Consider the following 25,377-nt stretch of genomic DNA (forward strand, 5'->3'; position numbering starts at 1 on the left):
CTAGAGAACAGCCCATTTATGTGTTTGATGCCTTTGAATGCTTAGCAAAGTGTAGGCCTGCACCAAGGTTATACCAAACAGGGACAGCAACTATCTTGTTCAAACTATTTATTTGTAAAGAAACATGACGAAAAATTCAAAATACATTTCTAATTTAATCGAATTTTCAACATTTCATCATGATATTGATTTTTATTTAGACCATGTTTGGTGCAATAATTAGTTATTTTTTTTAAACACAGGGTTTCTCTCACCCGACTGATGCTTTGTGATTTCTTGGCACACTTAAGACCCTCAATAGCAAGTTTGATAAATCCAATCAGCCAATCACATGGCGGCAGTGCAGTACATAACATAGTGTAGATACAGGTCAGTAGCTTCAATGAAATGATTCAATAAAAATGTCAAACACCAGAATGAACAAAGATTTGTCAGTGATTTTGACCAAAGCATAATTGTTGTTCCAGGCTGAGTATTTCTAAAACAAATACATAGGGTCTAGATGTATGTTTTGCTCAGTGTGGAGTGACAAAGTAACTGCATGAATAAGCAGGTGCATAAGGGTTCCTTATAATGTGTGCATTTAGTGTACGTCATGTCCAAAGTCTCAGAAACAATCTCAGGATTTCTCACTAGCGTCAGGCACAAATATCCCCTCAATGACCCATCCTTCCAGAATAATGTTTCTATGAGTTTTGGAAGAAGTTAAATCTCGGTAAATCTCCCATTAGACATTCAAACTCAGCCTTCTCATCCACTGAAAGCTGCAGGACTCTATCCACTCCAGAGCGGTGGAGAAGTGTTTCTTCTTGGCTCACACTCAATGAAAATGTGCCTCTCCTTTTGGAGGCCTTTTAAGTGGTTGACATGGTTTCATTCAATCATTCTTTCTTATTTGGAGAGGTTACTTATTAGATGAGTCACAGAGCAATTTGGAGGAGGTGAGGGAAAGGTCCTGGCACAGCTGAGCAATACGAGGTTAAAGACAAACACTGTGTGGACACGTAAGGACTATATATTCTGTCTTTACCTAATTAATCAACTGTTGTTGGGTTTAATCCACAGACAACACATGTCCAGTCAGGGTCTCTTCTTCACTGGTTTTCTCTTTTCATCAGCTTCTTCAAGTAAGTTTAGTTTTATTCCTTTAATTTCTTTGTTTGACTCCCAATTAGGATCTATTGTTTCACTGTTAAGTATTCCCAGCCCATTTTTTGCAGCCACATAGTAAAGACATTAAACTAAACTTGAACTTTAAGCCTTATGCCTGCCCTGGGCCTGACCTTCTGCTCAGAGAACAAGTGTGTAGCCTCTTGCTGACACAGCACACATGTTTTAAGTGGACAAATGAAATCAGACCTGTTTAAAACCAAAATCACCAACTGAGATCAAGTGGCCGGCACTCTATTGTGGTGAGCAGGTCATACTGTAGGTTGTCTGTTACAACCAAGAGGAGCGAGTTCTGCAGAGATTCAGTTTCAGAGAACCTGCACTGGAAAGAAGCTTTAATGACCTGCTGTAGGAGACCCCTCGCTGAAGCCCATTATCAACAGCAGGAAATGTGTGTTTAAGAGCTTTACACCTGCTTTGAAATGGTAGACTGAACTTCCTGTGTATAATTATCACATTTCAGGTCATAAAATCTTTGCTGCTTTTGAAATATTTCTGTATTAACAGGTCGTATGTGAATTTCAATTGAGGAGGTGGAACTTTTTTCTTCATAAAATGACCGGGGGGGGTATGTGTAGCTAATGACTGGCTAGCCAATGAAGGCTAATGTTTAAGTAGATAGAATGTTAAACCTTTTCACTATATTAGTTCCATTAGTTAGCATGCAAACATTTAATCTGCTAAGGCTGACGGAAATTAGTTAGTGCTAAGTATTTGATCTTAAAATTAAAAAAGGGATTAGCAGAATTATTAAAATTGGGGGCATGAATGTTTGTGCCAAATGTTTATGGTATGGTAATCCAGCCAGTAGTAGTCAAGACATTTAACTTGAAACAACAAATGCCACCCTCACAGTGAGGCTAAAGGTAAAGCCAGGGCAGGGGTCAATCATTACGGTTAATTATCTTGGGACCATAAGTGTCTGTAGAAATGTTTTCTTCTTAATACTGAGATGAAAGGTGTAAGTTAAGGTGAAAAACCTGGAGGGTCAGTAATTTCTTTTCCATTTTCATCATCCATGTTTTTATCTGTAGTCCTCTTGTCAAAAGTCCCTCTAGCATTCTGGAAAAACAGGCTTTGGCCTTGTTTTCATTATAATCTATAACCTCCCCCTGCGGAAACGTTTGCGGGGGAACAAACACTCTTCCTCAAGAGTTTTTCCGGAACTTCAGTTTACAGCCTCCCACCAGAGAGATGCAAGGAGACTTTTATCAAGGATATTACAGTATATAAGCTCTAGGTTCCTGTACGCACATTACAACCCTTCCACTTCAATTTATTTCTATACCTTGTAAAAAGATAATAAAATCAGCATATGCCAGCGAACAAAATCTGGAGACCTCTGACCTGATTCAAGACATGAGAGGGAAGACATGGCCATCTCATTGAACTGACAATCACACGCTGCACATGGACTGTTAAGTCTGGAGAATGAGGCTGGTAAAGGCCTCAGTGAGGCCGAGGAAAGATGGGCTGAGCGAACGGAGTGATGAAATGCAGCAGCAACAGCAATGGACAGAGTAACCCAATAGCCCATATATTTACAGACCCACTTTGAAATTCCAGGCCTTGTGAGTCACTTTGCTGTTTTTAGTGCTGTAGTGGGGGCCACTGAATTTAGAGCTGTCGGTCAGTGTGTCAGGCTCTCCGATCTTTTCTGCTGCTGGAGAGGTCAAGGGCACGTTCACCTCAATAACGTTTAAAGGGGAGCAGAAACAACATGAGGTCTGGGTCAGCACAGATCCTAAACAACAGCTGGAGACACTTATTGCTAGAGTAAATGAGATGTGCTAGAACGAGAAAGTAAAGAAAACCCCAGGCCCAAAGAACTGTATTTGGTTTTATCTACCGTATATGCTCCTGATTGCATTTTCGTTTGACAGCAACAGATGATATATGTATCCAAATGATCCATTAAAAAAAACTGGATCATTTGCATAATGCATTATCATGCAGCTGTAAACATTGGTGTTTTTTTGTTAATTGATAACAGTTTACATTTTAAGACAGAATTCTGCTCCAGATTGTTACATAGGTCCCTACATGCTGCAGCTTGAATACCAAACACATTTTTACAGCTGGTCTTTCCATGTTGTTAAAAAACTAACTGCAGTTGGATTCATTTATGACCTTTCATGAAATCAAAATTAAGTTTGAAACTTGATCATATAACAAATAGTTTAGAATTTAACCCTGTCTTTGTGAGAGAATTATAGTATTTTCAATTTGGCGAGCAAAGTGACTCAGTGAAAAGCACTGCTGTGTCACTGCTGTCATACGAGCCATGTACCCTTATGGAAGGAAAGCGAGTCCCTTGCAGTTTTTATCCTCCCACAATCCACTTTGATGCCCTAATAATTGCCTAGACTGCCATAGTGAAATCTGGGGATGAGAAAACCATGCACCCCTGCAATGATACCAACGTGGTGAATTCCATTGCTGTGAAATATAAAAGTATGTCTTAGGAATAGGTTTAACCAGTTTTTTTAGTACTGTGGAGAAATGGAAAACTACCAACTAGTTTTGGAGCCAAATACATTTTCCTGTTCTAGGAAATATGAATACAAGAGGGAGCTACTGCTGTCTGACTGATTTAATTAAGAGTTTATTCAGGCCTTGGATTGTATATTCTTTATTCCTCTTACCTTCTGCTGAGAGCCCTTGTACATTCACTCCTCTGGCATCCAGGAAACTGAGACAGGCGTCCACATTTTCAATCTGTTGAGAAGATGGTCAGACAGTCAGCACAATGGACACGCACTGCAAGAATGTGGCGACAGTTAACATTCAATGAGCCTAAATGTCTCGGGGCAGAGGACACAGCGGATGAGGATGATCAGTGTTATTACCCATAAAGCACATCATTGTGTGGCTATTATCCGATGCCTTCTTGGCCCTGAGACCCGGCTGCATGACATACTGACCGCAGTGTAACGCCACCTACACAACCCGGGGCAAGCAACACACATGTATTCAAGGAAGGGACACACCCATAAGCACAACACACTGCCAGTAGAAACACATATTTAGTCCAATGCTCTCATACAGGCGCTGACATACAGCCGCAAATATGACATAAACGCATATTTACGCACACACACAGAATAATCTTCCTCCTTCATTTGCATGTAAACACAGGGTGTGTTGGTCACTGAAGGTCTTTTACAACAGAGTCAACTGCCACCTCTGCAGACCGGTATCAGTTTCACAAAGGCATATAGTTATAAGGGGTTTCTTTTTGCATTCTTTGACACACTCTCATGGGTGGCTTCATTAGCATGGTGGTGAGCTGCCAACACCCCTCAAGAGGCCTTTTTTATGACGGGGTTAAAGGTTGGCGCGCTCGGCTTTGGCGCTGTGTGCCAAGGCCACACAAAGGGCAGGCAGGGCAACGCAGCCAGACGTCCATGCGAGCAATGATGATTCATGAGCTGTAACTCCCTCAGAGCTCTCTCTCTCCTAATGCGTGTTCACTGAGTGTGTCTGTATCTCTTCATTAGAGAGAGCAAGACTTTGTAGAACCACATAATGAGACATTTCTGCACACAGCTCATTTGGATACTTGCTGATTCTTCTCTTGCTCCCATTGAGCTGAACTCTATTGTCCTCGATGGTTTAATAATGTGAATTTCAGTGGCATTTTCTACAATGGAGAGAATTAGACTATGCCTTAATGATACAGACAGCCAGAGATGTTGGGTAATTTCATAAAGTTTGCTTTCTAACGAGAACAAATATTTTGTGGTTGTGACAAGTTGCAGCATAACAAACCTTTTGATTGAGATCACAAACTATTTTACTTCTGAATGCAAATGAATCTGTAGGCTCAAGTCTTTCACCATCAGAACTTTGCTGTATTTGATCTGAGAAGTACTCGATTCAGCTGATTATTGCTGGAAGATGCAGAGAACCCTGTTTCACCTCAATACTTCACTTTTACGACAAGTTGTCTGTCTAATAATTTCATGATCTTGCAAGAAAGTGTTCAGCTCAAGTCAGCACTAATGTTATATGTGAGCCGTTACAGGTCGCTACACACTTTTCACTATGTCTGAGATACTGAACTGATGAAGGTTACAAAGTCGTTAAAGTTGTTAAAGTTACATCTGTTACTATGACCTCTTCTAAGTTTAGTGTTTTGCTACTTTTAATACTTTATTAAAGGTTTTGAATAATTGTTTGACCATCGTCAAAAACAATCCTCTGTTATTGGCCTCTGAGCAGAAGCAGCCTCTGCTCTAGGGTACCTCAAAGACAATTATTGAGGAGGAGCACCTCGCTACCATTCTCTTTTTCCGCCACAGACTAATATGTCGGCACTGGCTGTATCAATAGGGACCCTTGAGGGATAAGAAGTCACAACTTCGGAGAATGTCCGTACGCTTGTGTCCTTTCTCAACACGCAGCAGGAGATTCAGGAATTCAGGAACACAGGAATCTCCGGAGCGTTCAGGTGAGGGGTGGTGCAGGAGTGGAAACTCCGGAGCCTCCCACATTGGCGTTCTCACATACAGCCCCAATGGACAACATTATCCGGAGTTCAGTGCAGGTCTGAAAGCAACTGTACAGAGCTTCTCCATCTGCTGACACGACCCACCTCCTTCCATTCCCCACCACCACCACACACGTTTCCCCCAACAGGCCCCAAACCCCCTCACATGTGGCCCTCCATATTCCGCTCCCACATGCTGACATGTGTGCTGGCTCTTTTGGTTTCTATCCCACATATACACTCTCAGAGGTTTGTATGTGGAGAGACATGTGCGGCGCAGCGTTTGTGAATATATTAATTAGACCAAGCAGCAGGATCATGTGTGAGAAGTGGGGATTCTAAAAACATGATCTTCCAATACAAACAGCCTTTAGACTTAGATGATTTGTAACCAATGATATTTGCATTAAAGGTCATTTTTAAAATCAAGGAATAAATCAGTAAGGCTCATTCAGCCGCAAATATTTACATTAAACAGTTTGGAGGCCTTGCTAAAGCATTTTGCATCTGTTCCACAGGCAGTGAGCATGTCCATGAGTGTGTTTGAAATCTGGTTTAATGGCTGATAAAGGCAAGAAGGAGTGAAGTCGTAAACACAAAGTAAATCTCTTGAGTAAGACACAGATCTCTGTTTTTAAAGAAGGACAGGAATCACTGATGCCTTCTTTCTTTAAGCCTTCAACAATCCAACCATCAATTCTGAGGCCTTTAGACGAAACCGCTGTTTGTTTTCAGTCGGCATTAATTCTTAAATGACGTAAACAAGCGGAACAATGATTGAAGGCGTTGATGACGGACGGGGCATTAGTGTTCCGCAGGGTTCTGGCGGTGTTTAACTGCTAGTTTGGTGGGTGGTTTGGCTTTGTGGCACCGTGCAACAGCTCCTCAAGAAACCGACATCATTTATTTTTCCGATGCAGGCTGGCATCAGACGTATCCACATAAGCCATTAAAAGCAATTTGGAAAAGAGTATTTTGATGAGGAGCACTTCACCCAATCATGAAGCACTTAGAGCAGTAAAAAAGGCAGCACAGTCTGAGGAGTGACAGGAGGGCACGTGTGCAACATGCACTGCGGGAAGGAAACTTGCCACTGAGCTTGGAAGAATAATGAGGGGGAGCTGTTAGGTTTTCAGTGATTATCAGTTTCAATTAAACTATGTTTCATTTACAGAGCCACTCCACAAACCCAAATATCACATTCCAGCTGACACAGGCAACCGAGTGGTGAAAAGCTTCTACTGTGGCTGAGTGAGAAGAGGCCTGGTTGAGGGTGAGACCACTTACCACTTCAATATAAACGTGTTGATAGATTAAGATTACTAAATATAGTCAGAGAACACAAAGCTAAGATATTCCTGTTGCCAATATATGGGACTGTGGTCACGTAACAAAAGGCAGTGACCTGAAGTGATGTTTTTCAGCAACAAGGAAGTGCTGAAACACAGTACTTCCTTGTTTTGTATTTAAACTTCCTGTCTGCGTTGGGAATGTGTCACCTTGTGTGGTTTGACATCTGCTGCTTGTGACCAGCTTGCCGTCACATTTGCAAGTCTTTGAACTGTGTTTTTAAGATGCTGTACCTCTTCACTACTACTGGAGCTCAACCAAATATGAAACAAACTACATCTTACATCTAACTACATTAATGTTTTATTCATTTTGATGAAACAGATACTGGGCCAGCAAAATACAAATCAACTTGTTCAGTGTCCGTTTATGAAGAAAGAAAACAAACATGTTAATAACTTAATAAACCACATTATGTTGCAAATTATAGGGATTGTAACTCTAGTCTCCATTTAAGGATGGTCTCTAATGGGGATGTAATTTTCTGCTATTAGTTGACCAAAAAAGTTCAAACATCTAACCACCTTTATAACAACTGAGAAACTCAAATCACTGGGTTCAACTTGTGGCATTTTTCTAAGACTGTGCTTTTAGGAATTGGGGCTGCTTCACTATCAACTGTTTACATCAGTTTGCTCTTGAACTCCACTTAAATACCCAGCAATCCAAAATCTCCACTTGAGTAAAATTCTCTTCTTTTTTAAATTACCACTGAGGCATTAATGGAAACCAGTGGCTGCCTGAAACAGAGGGAAACACATTAATTTTCAATTACTTTTAATTATCAAGTAGCTGTGATGATGATTATTTTGCTAAACCACATAAAATCACTTATATGGTTTTGTGGATACTTTGTTGTGGTTCTATTGAAGTCAGCTAGAGATAGGTTTTAAGTTTTGTTTGCATTTTATATGTCTTAGTTTTCTTTCTTCCATAAAAACACATTGTACTCTTTTGGACATAATCTGAATGGAAAATACTCTTTGTGACAAATGACTCAGCTGTGTCTCTGACTGTACTTTTGGAAACTCTCTCCAGCACACTTGTAGGATGTCTACAGTACATGAGTATATTCATTTACTCTTTCCACACCAGTAAGACGTGGTGAGACACAAAATTAGACACTTGCAAGATCTGCAGCTTAATGTCCTCACGTGGCTCTCTGCCTGAGAAAAGTGTCCTGGGTTGCTAAAAGGTATCGAGTGACTGATGCATGATGGCTGGAATTGGAAAGTGTTATCCCTTAGATACAACTGTCAAATACAAATGAGCCAACACCTCAATTACCACTTCCTGCGGGACAGAAAACAACCACCTTCAGGACAGGAATGGAAAACCAGGCGTTAGATGAGAACAGCTCAATAATTGAGGGGTTTTACTTCAGACTTCTACATATTCACTGGAAAATACATGGCACCTTAAATCCCTAAGCCGATTTCTCAAAAAAAACACAAGCTTCGTGAACAGAGCTACAGTACATTGTGAGTAAGTCTTGGGATGACTCAGTTGGCTCCAAGTGACTTCTAATTTTTCTTTTCCAATCTGTTTTACTCGGAACCCTGTGATTATTCTCCGAAAGCTGTCAGTGTTTATTATTTATTTTACACCCACATGAAAACAGAACTTAAATCTTGTCGTGCTGGTTGGAGCCTAAATCACCAGTGGGGTAAGAGGCAGTCATTAGAGCCTGTGGGTGTTTCTCAAGGAAAAGTGAAGACCTGAGTGGCTTTTGCAGCATCTCTTCAGACTTTGATTTCAAATTCTAGTCAGGTGAACACAAATAAATCAAACCAAAATCCATCATGTATAAACCACCAGGTTGCCATCTCAGGCTTTTCTCCCTGCAGATTAAAATCAAGCTGAAGCTAACAAAATTAGCTTTGCCTCTGACACCTCTGCATCAATGTTTGTTTTTTTTCTCGCACATGGCAGAATGTCAAGAAGATGAATACACACATTTCACACCTATTAATTCCTCTTGCCACTGGAAACCTAATGAGGCCGAGCTCATCAATCATGCTGGTGCAATATGACTGGGATGTTGTTTTTTTTAAAGCCTGAATATACAATATGTATCATCACTGCTGAGTTGAGATGCTTTGAAATTGCAAAGCTGGTTTGCAGCCTAAAGATTTCATGAACAGAAAGTAAGAATTGTTTGTATGTGTTTTTTTTCTTCATTAATGGGCAGAAACAGCAGGAGATGGCAGATTCGAGCACTTGAGTTCACTGACAGAACTTGAAAACACTCCTAAAACCTCTTTTCTCTCTGTCTATCATTGCTCCATCAGTGTCTCTCTTCAGACTGAGGGTCTGACACTTGAGCGTCCACTCGTCTCATCCCAAACAGTCCATCGATTCCCCTTTCACCCTGCCCTACCAGGCAGCTGCTGACAGAGGATGAATACAAACACATAAAATGGGCAGAGTTTAAGAGCAACTGATGGGCAGAGGGGAGGCTGGGTTAAAAGATCCTGTCTCATAATCCATCATCGCAAAACTCAAAGTAAAGAATTTTTTTTTCTCATCTGGCATTGGCTATGGGAGCTGTTTTAATGTGATATTAATCATGGTGGCAGGCCCCTTAATCACATACGTTCCTGACTGAAATCTCTCACATTGGCTGGGTCTGTCTTATCTAAAATCTACGAAAAAAAGTTTTTGCTCATTTTTAGAGACACCACAAATTTGACCCTGCCTGTGTACAAAGTGTGCATTCATCACAGTGTAAATGTTATGAAACAGGCGCATCACAAAACTTTTCCGAATTGGCGAAAACCAAACTAAAATGAATCAATTCAAGTAGCTGCGACAAAACAAGCTGCTTTCCATCATTTCCTTGAAGGATTTTACTGCCAGTGATATTCCTATTTCTTTTAGGAGCAGCACTGCTAGCTCAGTCAGCCTCTAAACACACACATGATTTATAATAAACAGGATCTGCATGGCAACACACGCCTATATCCATGGATGTCTCAATTATATATGGTGGTTGATTTTCAGATGTTTACAGCATCAAATAACTTGGAAGGGCGTCCATGCGGCTTTGCGCATCTGCTGCACAGACAGGGTGTGTGTGCACACGTGTGTAGGCTGTGTGAGTGAGTTGTAGAGAAAGAGACAGTCAAACAAAGATGTTTCATGGATGACAAAGATCAAAGAGTCACCTCATCATTTGAGGTTAATCTGTTTAAATCCCTTCTCATTCTGTTAATAATACTAAAAACAATCAGTGTAAATCAGAAATTGAAGCCATGTCCGTGCAAATATTGATTTATGATTGTCATTTTGTCTTTCCCCTTTTTCTGTTGCAGACAGTTATTCCCAAGGTACATTTGAAAAAGGTGTAATTATACATCTGTAAAATTGAAAACAACATCACAGAAACTATATTATCACTGCAGCTATCCTGGCAGCGTTTGGTCCTTGCAGCTAACCCTAAACCAGAAGGTCGGTAGGTAGATTCCCAGAACCTCCAGTCTGAACCTCCAGTCTGAAGTGTCCCCGGGCAATATACTGACCCTGACAATTGTATCGTGTATGAATGGTGTGTAACAGAAAAAAATCTGGGTATAGAAGCGCTTTTTGAATATGTTTGTAAAAGGGTGAATGCAACTTATACTGTAGAGTGGACTGTAAGTCCATCAGTCAAGCTTTTCATTCCTTAAAAATTAAGGAGGAAGATTCCCTGACATTTACTCCCTTGTATGGCTCAGGCTTAAAAAACACTGGATCCTGCATTTACCATAATGCATTGCAATACTGTCACCTGACCAAATGACATGACTTGACTTGACAAAACTCCTCCTGAGCCACAGGGGACATGTACAATCGATCAAGTGCTTGACTGGTTGCAGACCTCTGAATTGCTCAGCAATTTAAATTTGTCTGGTGCTGTGACCATGGACGACTGTTTCTTCTGGACATAAGGGAAGGTTCAGCTGGGCTGAAAGCTGCTGAGATGGATATTCAGGAATCTAAGCACAGTTGAGTTCATCTGAGTTAATGGATTTGAAAGTAAATATAAAAGAAATAGCTGAGAGAAGATGTTGTCTGTCTTATTATTAATCTTCACAGTGGAGGACATTTGATTAAGTAGCAGGGGAGGGAAAATGAGCGGAGGATGTTTTCAGGGGCGCGAGTACAATGTTAAGTAGTTCTTGTTGACGAGCTGGAGCTGGAGTGATGGGTCTGCCTTCTGTCTCACAAGAACACTGTAACAGACCTGTTACAGACTGTCACCGACACGATGAGGAGCATTAGCAACACATTCTGCTGTCAGACCTGTCTGAGGCTGTTTCTCTCAGGGTCAGTGAGGTTAAGCTGCTGTCTCTCAGGCATCTGTGTGCATAACCTGCAGACCAGCGATGAGGCAAGGTGAGAAATATCTTCACAGTGCTGCTGACTGCGGATTCTCATTATTTGAGTCCTGCTGCCCCAGATAGAAACAAAGTAATGTCTTCTCATGAACTATTTAAGCCCAGACTATAAAGTATAAGGAGCTATGGCTCAATGCACGGTTTGTTTTCTATTTTCAGGCTACTGAACTTAATTTAGGCAACTGTAGAAGCTGGAATATAGTGTGACTTGCGGTAAAAAGACATTAAAGGAGTCATATTAAGCTCATATTCAGATTCATAATTTAAATTTGGATTATTACAGGTTGACATCCTCTAACATTCAGAAAACACATCATTTTCCTCATGCTGTAGCTCCTCTCTTCAGCCTCTGTCTGAAACACCTTTCTCTTTAAGTCCCCCTCCCAATAAAAACCCACTATAGGCTGCATTATGCAAATATGATGAATCATTTTGTCATGTGACATCACAAGTATCGGCCTGACGACTAACAGGGCGTGACAAAGCTTCTGAGACGGGCTACCTTCATTATAAATTTCAAGCTTGTTAAGTTCACTCAACAGTTTTATACACAAAAAACCTATATAAAACACAAGAGGAGGGAAAACTGAGAAAGTATAATATGACTCCTTAGATATACTGTTAATATCTTTGTATTGTGATGACGAATACAAAATGATCTGTGACCTTGGCAGAACTAAAGAGACACAAGCAGTCAGATAGCCACTGTATATATAGGAATTCTGTCCGTTGTTAAACAGTGGCTTCAATACTCAAATATTTACTAGACCCGACCAGAGGATATTTTCTCTGACAGATCTGCTCCGAGCAGATTGAAATGAGACCAGCCGCAGCCACAGTTCATTCAATTTGTATAACATGCAGCTTAATAAAATGTAATGCTGCACTGTTTGTAAATAACACACATTGAAATACTGGTTCAGGAGAAGACAATTGTTTCCCATCTTATGAGAAAGGGGGCAACACTATATATGAGGAAATGTTAGTTAGGGCTTATGGCCACACTAAATATTAAGAACGGTGATGGGAGTTATTACTTAAGTCTTATCCACTCGGTCGGTTGTAACGTGCCTTACTGAACCTGCTATGAGCCATTTAAGGTCCAGAAAATGAAGCAGGAAGTGATGTGGAGGTAAAACGGAGTGGAAAATAACACATCTTGTGTTATGGTGTTGAACAGAGAGCTGGCGCACAGTAACTTTATAAAGCATCAATATAATTTGCCGCAGCAGTCTTCAGGCCACTGAGCATCGGCTCAGCTCATATACTATGAGTTTTCAAAGATATATTCATATTATGCAGCTTGGACATAAAATAATAAGAAAAATCTAATTTATATCACATCCTAAAATTCAAGGGCATCATAAAGAATGTGGTGAATGGGAGGTGGTTGTTTTTCTTCAAAGGTCATTGAGTTAAAATAGCTGTTTTTATGGATCTTTGTATTTCATGTTATGTATATGGTATTTTGTGTTGTATCCAGTTTATCTTATTTATGTTGTGAGCTTGTGCGTCCTTTTTTTTATCTCAATAGGACCTCCTGGTAAAATAAAATAAAACAGAATAAAATTGCTTCACTGTTTCTCTCTCTCTCCCTCTCTCTCCTGGGTGTCCAATAAAACAGGGCTGCAGATTTTACACCAGGTTTTCCCAGATGTTAAATGTCACATGCAGTTTCCTCTGCTGTAGTGGTCAGTCTGCGGTGATAAATCAGGCTCGCCGGCTCATTTTCACCCCCCCCCCCCAGGTATGTATTCCAGGTCAAGGGACTCGGCAGTAGACACTTCAGTAGCTGATCGGCTTCAGCTCTGATTGGCAGTGATGGACACATGACACCTGGGTGAACACACTAATTCTTCTTCTCCTTCTTTACTTTTGCAGTCTACTTCTCTTTTCCTGCATAATGTTATGATGCGCATTACATCTTGGGAACAATGTGCAACAGGTTTTTATTTTTCTGTTGTGCAAAATATAACACTGGCAGGACAGTGAGGTGAGAGAGCTTCTCAGTTTACGACATGTTTGCAACTTCAAACATGATGCACCTGGGAAAAGAAAACCAAAAGGCAAACTCCTCTATAGCAATTGGAGAAGAGTCAATCACCTTTTTTAGCAGGTTAAACAAACCTTCTTATACCTGCTAATTTTTTAGTATGAATCATATATATATATATATATATATATATATATATATATAGATCAGGGGCAAGAGAATCCTCTGCTCACTGGGAAAGTTGACTTAAAATATTTAAACTGACAAACTCTCTTCTACAAAGCAGTAGGGGAGTTTGAAAGCTGGACTCCTGGGTGATCTTTTATCTCCTGTCAGTTTGCTTTAGTATGAGGTTGCAGTGATAAACAGGAGCTTCCTGTGTGTACTCATACTGACAGATGTCTGAAGACTGAAGTTCGGAGAGTTTTCAAGTCACTTTGGGCGCAGCATTCACAGCATTTTTGGGAGTATGTGTTAAAAATAAATCTACCCAAAATCGTGAACTTTGACTTTTTGAATAAACAAAACAGTTGTTGAGCAGAATACAAGGCCCTTTCTGTTCATGCAGAGAGGAGTGAGTGTGACGCTCAGCGATCATTCGCAAGCGTGAAGCTTGCAATGTCAGGCTACGGGTGGATGAGAAGGGGTTCCAGCTGGGTCGAGTTCACAGAGGGCAGGGAAATGGAAGGCTACTGTAACAGTAGAAGCAAAGATGTCCTTGCAATGAATTAACTGGCATTGAGTCCATGGCTCAAAACTGAGCAAGGAAATGTGAGGACGAGCAACAGGGGATGAAAAAGATTTAATGAAAATCCAGAAAAATGGAGCAGGAGCAGGTTTCTGATTTCTGTGTTTTGAAGAAACAAGGTCAAACATTTTCTATTTCTAGCAGATAAAAACAGAGGGAGTCGGTGGAAAGAATGATTGACTTTTACTTTATTGCTCCTTAATTGCAACATGCAGAGAATAAAGGGACGTTGACAAAAGTGGAGAGAAGCTGCAGCTGGTGTGTTGGAGTCAACGATTCAGAGCTAGATCCAAAGTCCTTCACTGTGCCAGTTTAACAAGCCAGAGCTTTGCTCCCTCAACAGAACATCTGCCCATGTCGTTCACTTATAATGAGCGATTAAAAGCTTCCTATTAGGCTACAAGTGAGCCTTTAATAAGTCCCTGGGTGCTCGCCTCATGCCGCTGGCACATGAGAGGGCCGACCTGTGCTCCAGAACACACACCTCATCCACAAACAGAAAAACAACCGGCTGCGAGAAAAGAAAAAAGAAGATTCACAAGAGTCCGAAAATGAAGGGAGTAATGTTCACACTGCGTGAGGGCGAGTTTTACTACAACAGCTGCTGAGGCACATGAGCAGACATACATTGGAAGCTGGATTACAGACCAAGTCAATGGAGCTGGACGTAGACCTCCCAAAATTAGTTTCAGGGATCGACCGTGCACTGTTGTGAATACTTAACGTCCAAAAATACTAAAAAGGAAGTAAGGATAGTTGCAATGTATAAATATGATTTTGATTTGAGTTTTAGAAGACACTTCTCATCCTTTGAGGCATCCAAAATGTGAACAAGAACAAATTTACTGATTTCTAGAATTTCCCCCTGAATAGCTTTAGTTTCTACAGTCTAAACTGGCCATCTGCCTCTGCCCTCTTTGGACCCCCCTCTCTGCCAATCACCGGGCATGCACAATGACATCAGGGATGTTTCGGAAGCCCCGAGCTCCTATCATCCATTTGTCGGTGTATTTCTAGACCAACTGACTCTCATAATAGGTGAATCGCCTGACAGCCAGAGTTGGTGTAATCAAATCAACGCCATGCATGAAGAATAGTGTCACACAGATGCCAGTTGGTTGGGCCTTGCAGGGACCGGGGCCAGCGACTCAAATTAGGAGCATGATCAATTAGAAGCAGAGATTAAGAGCGAGCTGTGGTGATGATGAAGCTTCAGGCTGGTGAAGATGACACCGCTGAGTGGCTCGTGCTGTTTGTCCTCTTGTCTGGCTTCGTGTGCAGGCTGCCAACAGATGGAGCCCAGATGAGACTAGGGGTCTTTTATGGTCTCCAAGAAACCCTAGACTCAATTTGGCCTCAAAGGCAGCACACCGACTCCAGACATGCTGCTAATGCCAAAATACTCAACAGTCTTATTTTACTTTAGTTGACTATGTGTGCGTATTTTCTCTGTGTTAAGCCACAGGAATCACACATCAGTAGGTATTCAGTAAGTATTATTTATGATGTGACTTCATGATATCATGTTGTGCTTCAGTTTAGTTTTGGATTCCAAGGTATAGTAGGTCTGCCTGTTGTTTAATAGTTTTATTCATCACATTGTTTCTTGGATCTTTCAATAACATTTCACCAGGAGATCACATTATGTACTTCAAGTCTGATGTTAAAAAATGTTTTGTTAAAGGTCTGAACATTTAGCATTGCTGGCCCAGCCCAAACCCTAACCTAGCTGGTTGGCATGCTACCTTTAGTATTCATTATTACTGAAAGTGCAGACACTAAAATACAATGACACTCAGTAGACTGCATTCCTCCACCAAGGCTCAACAGTCCCCTTATGAAACCACATTCAAATTCACTAGATCTGGATTTTCATTTTGATCTGCACCACACTGTGAACCCTCCTTGATCCCAACACCCTACAGATTCACAGATCATTCCCAAAGCAATCAACAAAATTGTTAAAGAAAGTGAAAAATAAAGAATCCTGGATCTGCCTTCCCTGACTATATCGCATCCCTCAAACAAGTTTTGTGGTAATTTATTCAGTAATATTTGCATAATCTTGCTAAACAGAAAACAAAATCTAGCACAGATAAAAATATATAACCTCCCTGGTGGAGGTAATAACTGAATGTTTTAAAAACAAAATTCACTAAAAAGGCCATTTCCCTTTCCTCATCATAGAATTCCCATGCTCTATTCCTTTAATGGTGCAGTGCTGGCAAAGAAATCACTCTGTCTAATCAAACTGGATTTGGCAACGGCCAAGGCTGCGAATGGCTTGAAAGTCCAATACCACAAATGAAAAGCAACAGGAAAGAGTTGACTTTAAAGTAATGAGTTGTTGATGCAGTTTCCTCCTACCCCGACCTGAGCAACCTTCTGCTGACAGGTCTCTGCACATCTCTGAGTTCGCGGAGGATTTTGACAACTGTTTGTTTCTTCCTGACATCCTTTTATGAGGCTGCAAGAAGCCAAACATGCACACATGCACACACCCAGACAGTGAAAACACACAGTCATCCATATTGCAGAGAAGCACTCAGTGGTTTGCTAATGATTTCTGTCTATAATGAGGATTAGTGTTGCAAGGCTTTAATATTTTCTGCTGAATGGGCCTCTTCTGCCATCCCCTGCCCGCTGTTCTTGTGTTTGAGCACAATTTCTTCTGAGAGATAAAAAACAACAATCCTTAACTCGATTCAAAAACCTGGGTGGCGTGCATCTAATTCCTTTAGATGTGTGGAGGAGAAACTGCACTGTCAGAGGGCTTGAGGGATTTTAGAAAGGTGAGTAAGACGTTTGAAGGATTCACAAAAACAGTGTGGTCTTAATCCACAGAATGCGTTTATATTTTTACAATCTGAGCCCCTTTACCCAAAACACTCAACTGAGAGGAAGGTCATATCAATTAGTTGCAAATTTACAAGCAACCTACAACGGCTGAGGACAGCGAGAGATGTAACAGAGAAAACACTTTTTGGGGGGGTATGTCACACTGATGGATGTAAATATCTCTCTCTCTCTGAAGCTGCATCACATCGCTTCTACAGCCACTGAATTACATTAGTGTTGTACAATTTCCATCTTTACTCGTATCTATGGCAAAGCTGAATGCAGTGAAAGGAAACATATTAGGCAGTGGAAAGAAACTGAACCAAACTCAAATCTACACAGAGTTTAAAAGCCCCTCGTACCACGCTCCTGCCACTTCTCATTCCCGTCACCTCAGCTGGCTCTCACAATGGTTGAGGATGATTCCTCACAGGGACCAAATACGTGGTCCCCGGTGCAGTTCTGTATTCGAGCCCCCAACCCCAATTTCATAAACAAACTCCCAGTAATCATTTTGTTTTCTACACAAACAAATCTGAGCATTCCAAACCAGGAAGTTTCAACCAGTCTGACCACACTGAATGCCAGACCTCAAATGTGAGAATCAGATTTCCATTTACAATGTTGATGTTTTACTTGTTTACAAGAAGAAAGATACTTATTTTCCCATTATTGCAAGAAGGTACACTACATATAGCCACAGTAGAGCACTAAGTTTGTTGAACTTTCACCTCATCCTTCTTGGGGTATCATCCTATCTGTATTCAAAAGTGTTGTGTCAGTCTGAGAGCAGGATTTCACAATCAGATTTCTTAATGCTTTCACTTAAAACCTTGTGTAACCGCCTACAGGACTCTGACAGTAGCTAATGCAACAATTATGAGGGTGAGACAGTTTCATATTTCAACACTACACCTAACATTTTTTTTTGGTTGGGGAATTGTGACAGATTCCTTGCTCTTGTGCACCGAAGCAGATATGAGCTGAAGCTGCAGAGCAGGAAATTGGTCCCAGCAGCAAAACATCTGAGTGCAAGCGTGCTGTTTAAGCACAAGCACAGCAAATCTAAGTGGGGGCTATCTGAGATCAACTGCAGGGTTCGGAGTGAAAGCATTACAAAATCTGAACGTGAAATCTATAAGTCCTTCCCCCAAACTAAGACCACACACTTGAATAAAGAGAGGGAAAAAACCCTACATCCTAATAAAGACTATCGTCAAATCAAACTGTAAGACTGTTTTTAAAAACACTAAGACTAAAAACTAAAATCAGTGATTTGGGGATTAAAGAGAAGATAAACGAGCTATTAGATAAATGCTGAAAATGAAAATGTACATCATGTAAGTACAATCATTTATTTTGAGCCTAAGTCTAAGAAAGGTTATTGGACATAAAGCTGTGATGTTTCCATATTCAATTTCTCAGAAGAAATGAAATGACCCAAATTTGACCTTAGTATTTATAGAGGTTTTTATTACACTGTAGCAGTTCAGAGGTCAAAGGTCAGACTCTTTTACATACTGTCCTTGATGAGAGCAAATTGGAGCAAGTAGAGGAGAGAGACCTGGGGAACGGGGGTTATTAATTCATAACTCCACTGGTCTTTGCCATGCTATCCCATGAGCACTTAGGGCAGTGAGAGGTGATACCATTCAGCCTCATGAATATGATGGATAGAAATACAGGAGCACCTACACCTCATTGAGTTCCAAAGGTTGACAGAAAATGTAAAGATTATAAGTAGTTTGATCTAATCAGGTATCAACAGTAAGTAGAAAATCTTCCCATTCAATCCAGTGTTGATGTAACTGGAGCTTCAAGTATCTGAATAACGTCGACGGAAGTGAAAGGAAGTGCTTTTATTGGCGGTTGGCAACAAATGTCTATGACCAACCTGAGCAAAACTTTCTTGGCCATTGCAATTGCAAAGACATCAGCCAACATTTTCTGTTGGATTAGCTCCACAGGAAATGGTTAGCCTTCCCCTGATTTGTGGATCTGTTGCATTGTGAATGCGGTTAGAGAAAAAGAGCGTGTTATGTATGTAGATGAGCTGGGAGGATTGCAGATGCTGGTGCTGTGCTGGTCTCTACTCCTGTGCTTACCGCAGCTGCTCAGTTGGCTTCTATCCACTCAACTGAAAAGCAGTGGCCTAATGGTTAGGAAAAAACAGACATGTGACTCCGGGATCATCATTTATAGTCCCAAGTGGAGGGAAATCAGTGCAGAGGAAGTTAATCAGACTTATATGCCCCTCCGCTGACAGCTGCTACTGCCGCTAAACGTCTCTGGCCGAGGTGTTTAGTTACAGGTGCTACGTGGCCAGTGGCTGATTCCCTATATTCACAGCTTTGTGTTGTCAATATGAATCCACAACTTAAAAAAATAGCGCAGGACGGGGCAAAGGTTATCAGTACCTCAAGTTTTCGATTGTGTACAAACTCATGAGATAAACAGGCCAAACAAAGTAAGTTTGCACAGTCAGTTCATGTGTCATCATCACCTTGATCTCTTTAGGTATTTAGTCCAGCTACAGAAAAACAAAAATCACCATCTGATCCCACTAACTCACTTTTACATAAGCAGCTGTGAGCATGATGTCACGTGGACAGAAAGGTGATTCCAGGACTGAACAGTTTTGACAACTGTCATTCTGCATCAACAGCACTGACTCACGAGTCACGCTGCAGCTCTGTGGAGCCTTATGTGCTTAGTAATCTTCTCCGGTGTCAGAAATGGTCCATGAAGAAATAACTAGTCATTTGATTCAATTGATTCAATAGAAGTTTGTGCTCTCGTACCACAAATGAACTATTCACCAGCCCAAACAAGCCAAACCCAACAGTTAAGATGTGAAAGCACCCTTTCTTCTCTCTAATAGATAAATACATGTCATTTAGCTGACGCTTTTATCCAAAGCGACTTCCAATTAGTGCATTCAACATCTATGAGGGGCCATTCGGGGTGCAGTGGATTCAAGTTGGCCACCTTCTGGTTTGAGGACAACCGTTCTACCCTTCAACCACAGCCGTCCATACTCTACACTATGTATGTATCTAGAATACAGTTTATATAGTATTACAGTAATCCAGAGTACAGTGTCCGGCTTAATGCTGCTGGCTACTTGTGTCTCAAATATCTTGATGCAAACTCAGCTCACATCCTTACATGTAATCAGATTAATATACCAGGCAAACCCTTTACCTGTCCATGTATGAGCCGATTCCAAAAAGTGGACCTGCTAAATTTTTGTGATGTGTGTATATGTGTCAGATGTTTCCTTCCCTTCGTGCCTCCACTCCATAAGCAACTGTGCTTCCTCAAACTTAATTTTCTCAAGCTGGCCGGACCCTCTGTGGTCAGAGCAGGTGGTGGATCAATGGGCTTAGTAAGTGACTGAGACAAAGAGCTAACTGCACGCACACACACACATGCGCGAACACACACACAGGTCGCTGGCATCTCGAGCCACATGTTTGCAGTGCTGCGGCAGCTCGCCCCTAGTGACTGGTGCGTCAGCCTGGACTCAGCTGTCTCTCACCAGGACTAAAATCACTTTACGTGACAAGAAAAATAAATGTGAGTTTATCTTTCCTTTCACTGACTGCGGCACGCTGTCCTCACACAATGACATGACATGACCTTTACATTTTCTTCCTTACTGGTTCTTTAATGTTGTTTTTCGAACAGAGTGCACAGCGACTGCTCCCACTACAGCTGGACTCGCCATGCAGGAAATAATAAAACAGCTGAAAACTCCACTGGACTTGTGAAACCAGTTGTAAAATGCATTCTGGTACATTTTGTAAAGATACCCTAATTTTCCTCGCCCCCGCCACATCCCCAGACACTTAATCACATCCACTGACCTTCCTTGTCTGGCAGTCACCTGTTAAAACTAACCAGCAGAGGTTAGGAATTGGGAAATAAATACGGAAGAGAGAGAAGATTGTGCAATAAATTTAAAAAAAGCTATCCTGCAAGCTATATGTAGTAACAACTGAGCCTCTGATGAATCGAATTTCAAAGTCTGACAGTGGACGACAGCGTCTAACCAAGAAAACACGCCAAAATAGCCAAACAGCCAAACAGCTTTAGTCACTTTTAATGGCAGGAGGGCAGATGCCAGGGCAAACCAACACTGCATAAACACTTAGTCAACTCCAGTTAAAGTGAGGGGTAATTATCTGAGAGTGACGACAATCAGCAGTTATACAGACCGTCGTCTCATTAACGGGGAGGGGGGGGGACACCGCCAGCATCACTCAGCCACATGGCAGTCAGAAATACAGATTATTGAAAAAGGCACAGTAAATCAAAAATGTTGGGGTTTGAAGTTTTCAAGGCTCTTCGGTCAAGTGGCAATGCGGTTACTTCTGTCAGCGCCACACTGAGTAGCAGGGAGGGTTATGGTTTGCGAATGGCTTTAATCAGAATTGCGGCAATTGGCTGCTTGAATTGAGGCACTGAAATTAATACTGAAAGAGTAAAGTGTTAAGATGATCGGTTTCAACTGGCTTGTGAGATGTGGTTTTGTAAACACACTTAGTCGAAGCATTCATCATCATCAGTAATATGTAGTTAGACTATAACAAAGTACTCGCAGCATTTTAACGATGTTATTGATCATGTTTGATCATTTGACCACTTTGTGCCTAAATCTGTTAAAAGAGACCATCTGAGAATTTAAGATGGAAAACACAGCTGAACTGCCTACAACTCAGTGACAGTGACGAGGTGCAGCCAGTAGACACTGCTTTGTAAGGACTCACAAATAGGAACCAGCTAATTACATTTTCTAACAATGGATTTATGTTTTATAAGCTAGGAAAAAAATCTTGATGTACTATCCTAATCTGAAAGGTAAAAAGTTATTATACTGTCGAATAATTGCAAATGACTGAAAAGTACAATATTTCACTCTTACATGTAGTAAAATCTGTAAAACTCTACAGCACTATATCTGAAAAATGTATTTATACTTTTCATTTACTACACTGCCGCTGTGTTAGCTTCTGTAAAACATATAAAACTTTATTACAGCCCAGCAGTAGATTGGTTAAAAGTCAGTTCTTCACTTATGTAATTCTTCCTTACATAATTATTCCTCATAAACATAATTTGCTCTCATGCATCCGCGTGTTAAATGTTGGCATTGAAACACTCACCATTTGTGACTGGCTCCTGGGGCTGCCATTGATATCCTCCACCTTCTCATTCGCTGCATGAGAAAGGAAATCAAGTTAGTTTCTACTGTCAACATCCCAGCGTCCAACGACTTCAGGTGCACAAATCCAGTAGGAAACCTCTGCTGAGGATAGCACAGGAGCGTGTGTGTGTTTGTATGTGTGTAGGTGTGAGTGTGTGTGCATGAGTGTGCGAATGTTTGTGTGTCTGGGTCTGGGAAGCAAAGCTGCCTAATTCGTCAGCTGCCGCTAGAGAATTACTGACAGGCCTGCTTGGCCTCATTGTCTGTTCGGGCGAGCAGGGAGGGTAAAGTTTCAGAGAGAGGGAGAGAGAGAGGGAGAAAGAGAGGGAGAGAGAAAGAGAGAGAGAGAGTAGAAAAAGTAAGGAACTAAGATGGAAAATTAAGAGAAAGACAGCATCAGTTTGGCAGCATTTGAGTGACAGTGAATGTGTGTGTGAGAGAGAGAGAAAGAGCGAGTGAGAGAGAGGAGAGAGAGAGAGAGAGAGAGAGAGAGAGCGTCCCAGAAAGGAAAAAGTTCAGAACAGTTATGTAGATGCAAAGAGAATGGGAGAGAGTGTAAAGACAGTCGAAAAATATGTGAGAGAAATGTGTCTGAAAGAAGGCGGGTAAAAAAAAAAAAAAAGATTGTATAACAGCCACTTTGAAAAATGTCTTTATAACTGTGGTAGCTAAACAAGCCTGTGGAGGTATTTAATGACCATTTAGAGTGAGTAATAAACATTCTATTATGTCTCTTACTAAATCAACAGCAAGGATACGATAAGATAAACTTTATTAATCCTGTGCTGGAAAAAAATTCTTGTTACAGCAGATGATAGTCAAAAGGTTTTTCACACATTAAAAAAGAATAAAAAAGGCAATGAAATAAAATCTGTTCAGTTTCAGTAACACAGTAAACTTACTGTACTGTAATAATACCGTATGCTAAGTATTATGTTTTGCAAATTGTAATACTTTACTTGGCAAGAGCAAGTGCAAGAAGAAAGAGAGAGAGAAGATGAAAAAAAGAAAAAGAGAAAGATAAGAGAGAGATGTAAAAGACATTATTGGTAAGAGACAAACAAAGAGAGACCTAGAAAAAGTCCAACTGCGAGTGAGGGCCAGACACAGAGATGCAGCATGTCAGAGATAAGGATAGACATAGAGAAGTAAGAGAGGAGAGAAAGAAAGGACAAGACAGACAGAAAGAGAGAGAGAAGTAAAGCCTCTCTGGGCTCCGATGGAAGACACATGCCTTTGCATCCCAGGGTGTCAGAGTCATAGATCTCTGCTGCAGCTCGCCCGCCCAGCACCCAAAACAAGAGAGAGCTGCTGTGATTTGGCCCAAATATCAGACTGAGGCACGGCTTCCCTCCAACTCACCACAACAAAGACCAGCAGAGAGAGAGAGGGTGTGTGTGTGTGTGTGTGTGTGTGTGTGTGAGTGTGTGTGTGTGTGCGCGCGTGTGTGCGTTTGTGTGGTCGTTTTATCTAGACAGAATGAATTATAGACAAATCCAGTATTTTAATACTGCTAATAACATGGATATTGTTATTATATATATTTATTTATCATTAACTATCTTTTTTTCAACATTTAAAACAATATACTTCTGCTCTAGGCAGTGACACAGTATACTGACCAACACAAGCTTGTGTCCTGCTGATCGACCATCTCCACACCAGTGTGTGTCCAGGTATTAATCATGTTGAGTCTTAATGTTATTTAAAAAAAATTTAAGATGAAGACATTTTAAGGTTTGGGTTAAAGGTTAGGCTTAGGTAAGGACTAGGTTAAGTAAAAGGGGGGTTACATTTAGGGTGAGGTTTAGGGTTAACCAAGTAGGTTAAAGTTATAGTAAGTCTCCAGGAAATCAATGTAAATCAAAGTTGTGTATTGTGTGTGTGTGTGTGTGTGTGTGTGTTTGTGTGTGTGTGTGTGTGTGGATGGATACGAACCTATGATCTGGATGATCTGTGCCAGCAGGACTCCATCAGTGATGTCCTGGCTCAGGTCCTTGATGAGACGTGGACAGCCAGACTTGGCCAGGTAGTGATTGGCCCAGTCTGTGTAAATCTGCAAAGACAGAAGAGACGCTCGGTCAGTGTCTGAGGAACAGAGACGGAGAGGCGCAGTGTGTATGAGTACGTGTGGGACAGACACCACATTCCCTGCTCTGCCTCTCTGTCCTCGCAGTCCTTCACATCCCCAGTACACAAACACTTGTTTTTCATCAAGCTCGGTGCAGTTGGATCCACATGCAGATCTACTCTGTTTATCCTCTTTCTTCATGGTATCTGTCGTAAAAGTCAACTTTATTGTCAATTCTGCCATATGTACAGGACATAGGCATTTCTCTCTGTGAAAATATAAGTACGCAATGTATTAAGTACTCAGAACATAGTACAACATAGTGCGCAGTCAAAAGGCACACAGTGGATATGAGTAGTAAATGTAGGATGTGAATGGGAAATGACTGTACAGCACTCAAATGAAAGACAATGTACGATGTCTTTCAGATGTGTGCTATGGGTTAGGTCCAAGTCTTTTCTTATAATAATTACAGATTCCTCTTCAGAGTTCTTTGAAGAACTCAAACACAGATTAAAAAAAACTAAACCAAAGAGAATGTATTTGAGCATAAAGCAGACTTAAAAGCAAATCTTACAATGATTCTTTCAATGATTTCAAACCGGCGTCTTGTTCCGATTAAGACATTTGCTGCAACAGGTGGATTCACTTTCCCGTCTACGTTTGTCAAACCGGAAGAGCAGCACATTGGCCAATCTTTTGCATTGTCACCTAAAACCTCTTAACGGCCGCTTTGTCTTTCATTAGAGCCCAAAAGCCAACTGACAAGCCACGTTTTGTCGGCTGGCGACAGACTGGCCTCGACAGCTGCTGCGGTCTCAATGGGCTCTGAAGACGAAAGACGTGAAGCACATTTGGGCTTCGAGCGCCTGGCCCGATCGGTCCTATCGCAGCTGACTTACAGTGAAAGACTTGTGTATATAACATTTAAAGGCACTAGGAGGGGAAAAGCACAGTCCTCCATCCTAAAAATGCAGGTTCAGGCTCCCACAGCACTTTTATCATTTCACCCATGTTAATATTTTCTCCTCTTATTCACCAAACTTTCTATGATTTCCCTCCAGATTCCTCCGTCTAAGAACCAGACTGCACCTGAGAAACTAAAAAAGAGCTCCGGTGCTTCCTGC

At 41.2% G+C, this 25,377-nt stretch overlaps 1 protein-coding gene across 18 annotated transcripts in view; it reads right to left on the bottom strand.

Annotated features, from left to right (window-relative positions):
- nav3 (neuron navigator 3) overlaps nt 1–25,377 on the bottom strand; it is a 383,327-nt gene that overhangs the window by 102,522 nt on the left and 255,428 nt on the right. For all 18 annotated transcript variants that reach the window (XM_069520097.1, XM_069520098.1, XM_069520095.1 and 15 more), the window contains 3 exons: nt 24,118–24,235; nt 22,139–22,191; nt 3,816–3,888 (listed from right to left, as the gene is read on the bottom strand). In XM_069520097.1, the coding sequence (XP_069376198.1) occupies nt 3,816–3,888; nt 22,139–22,191; nt 24,118–24,235 (244 nt within the window). The remainder of the gene's footprint in view (nt 1–3,815; nt 3,889–22,138; nt 22,192–24,117; nt 24,236–25,377) is intronic.

Source organism: Paralichthys olivaceus, chromosome 23 (genome assembly GCF_024713975.1).
Source record: "Paralichthys olivaceus isolate ysfri-2021 chromosome 23, ASM2471397v2, whole genome shotgun sequence".
Lineage (NCBI taxonomy): Eukaryota > Metazoa > Chordata > Actinopteri > Pleuronectiformes > Paralichthyidae > Paralichthys > Paralichthys olivaceus.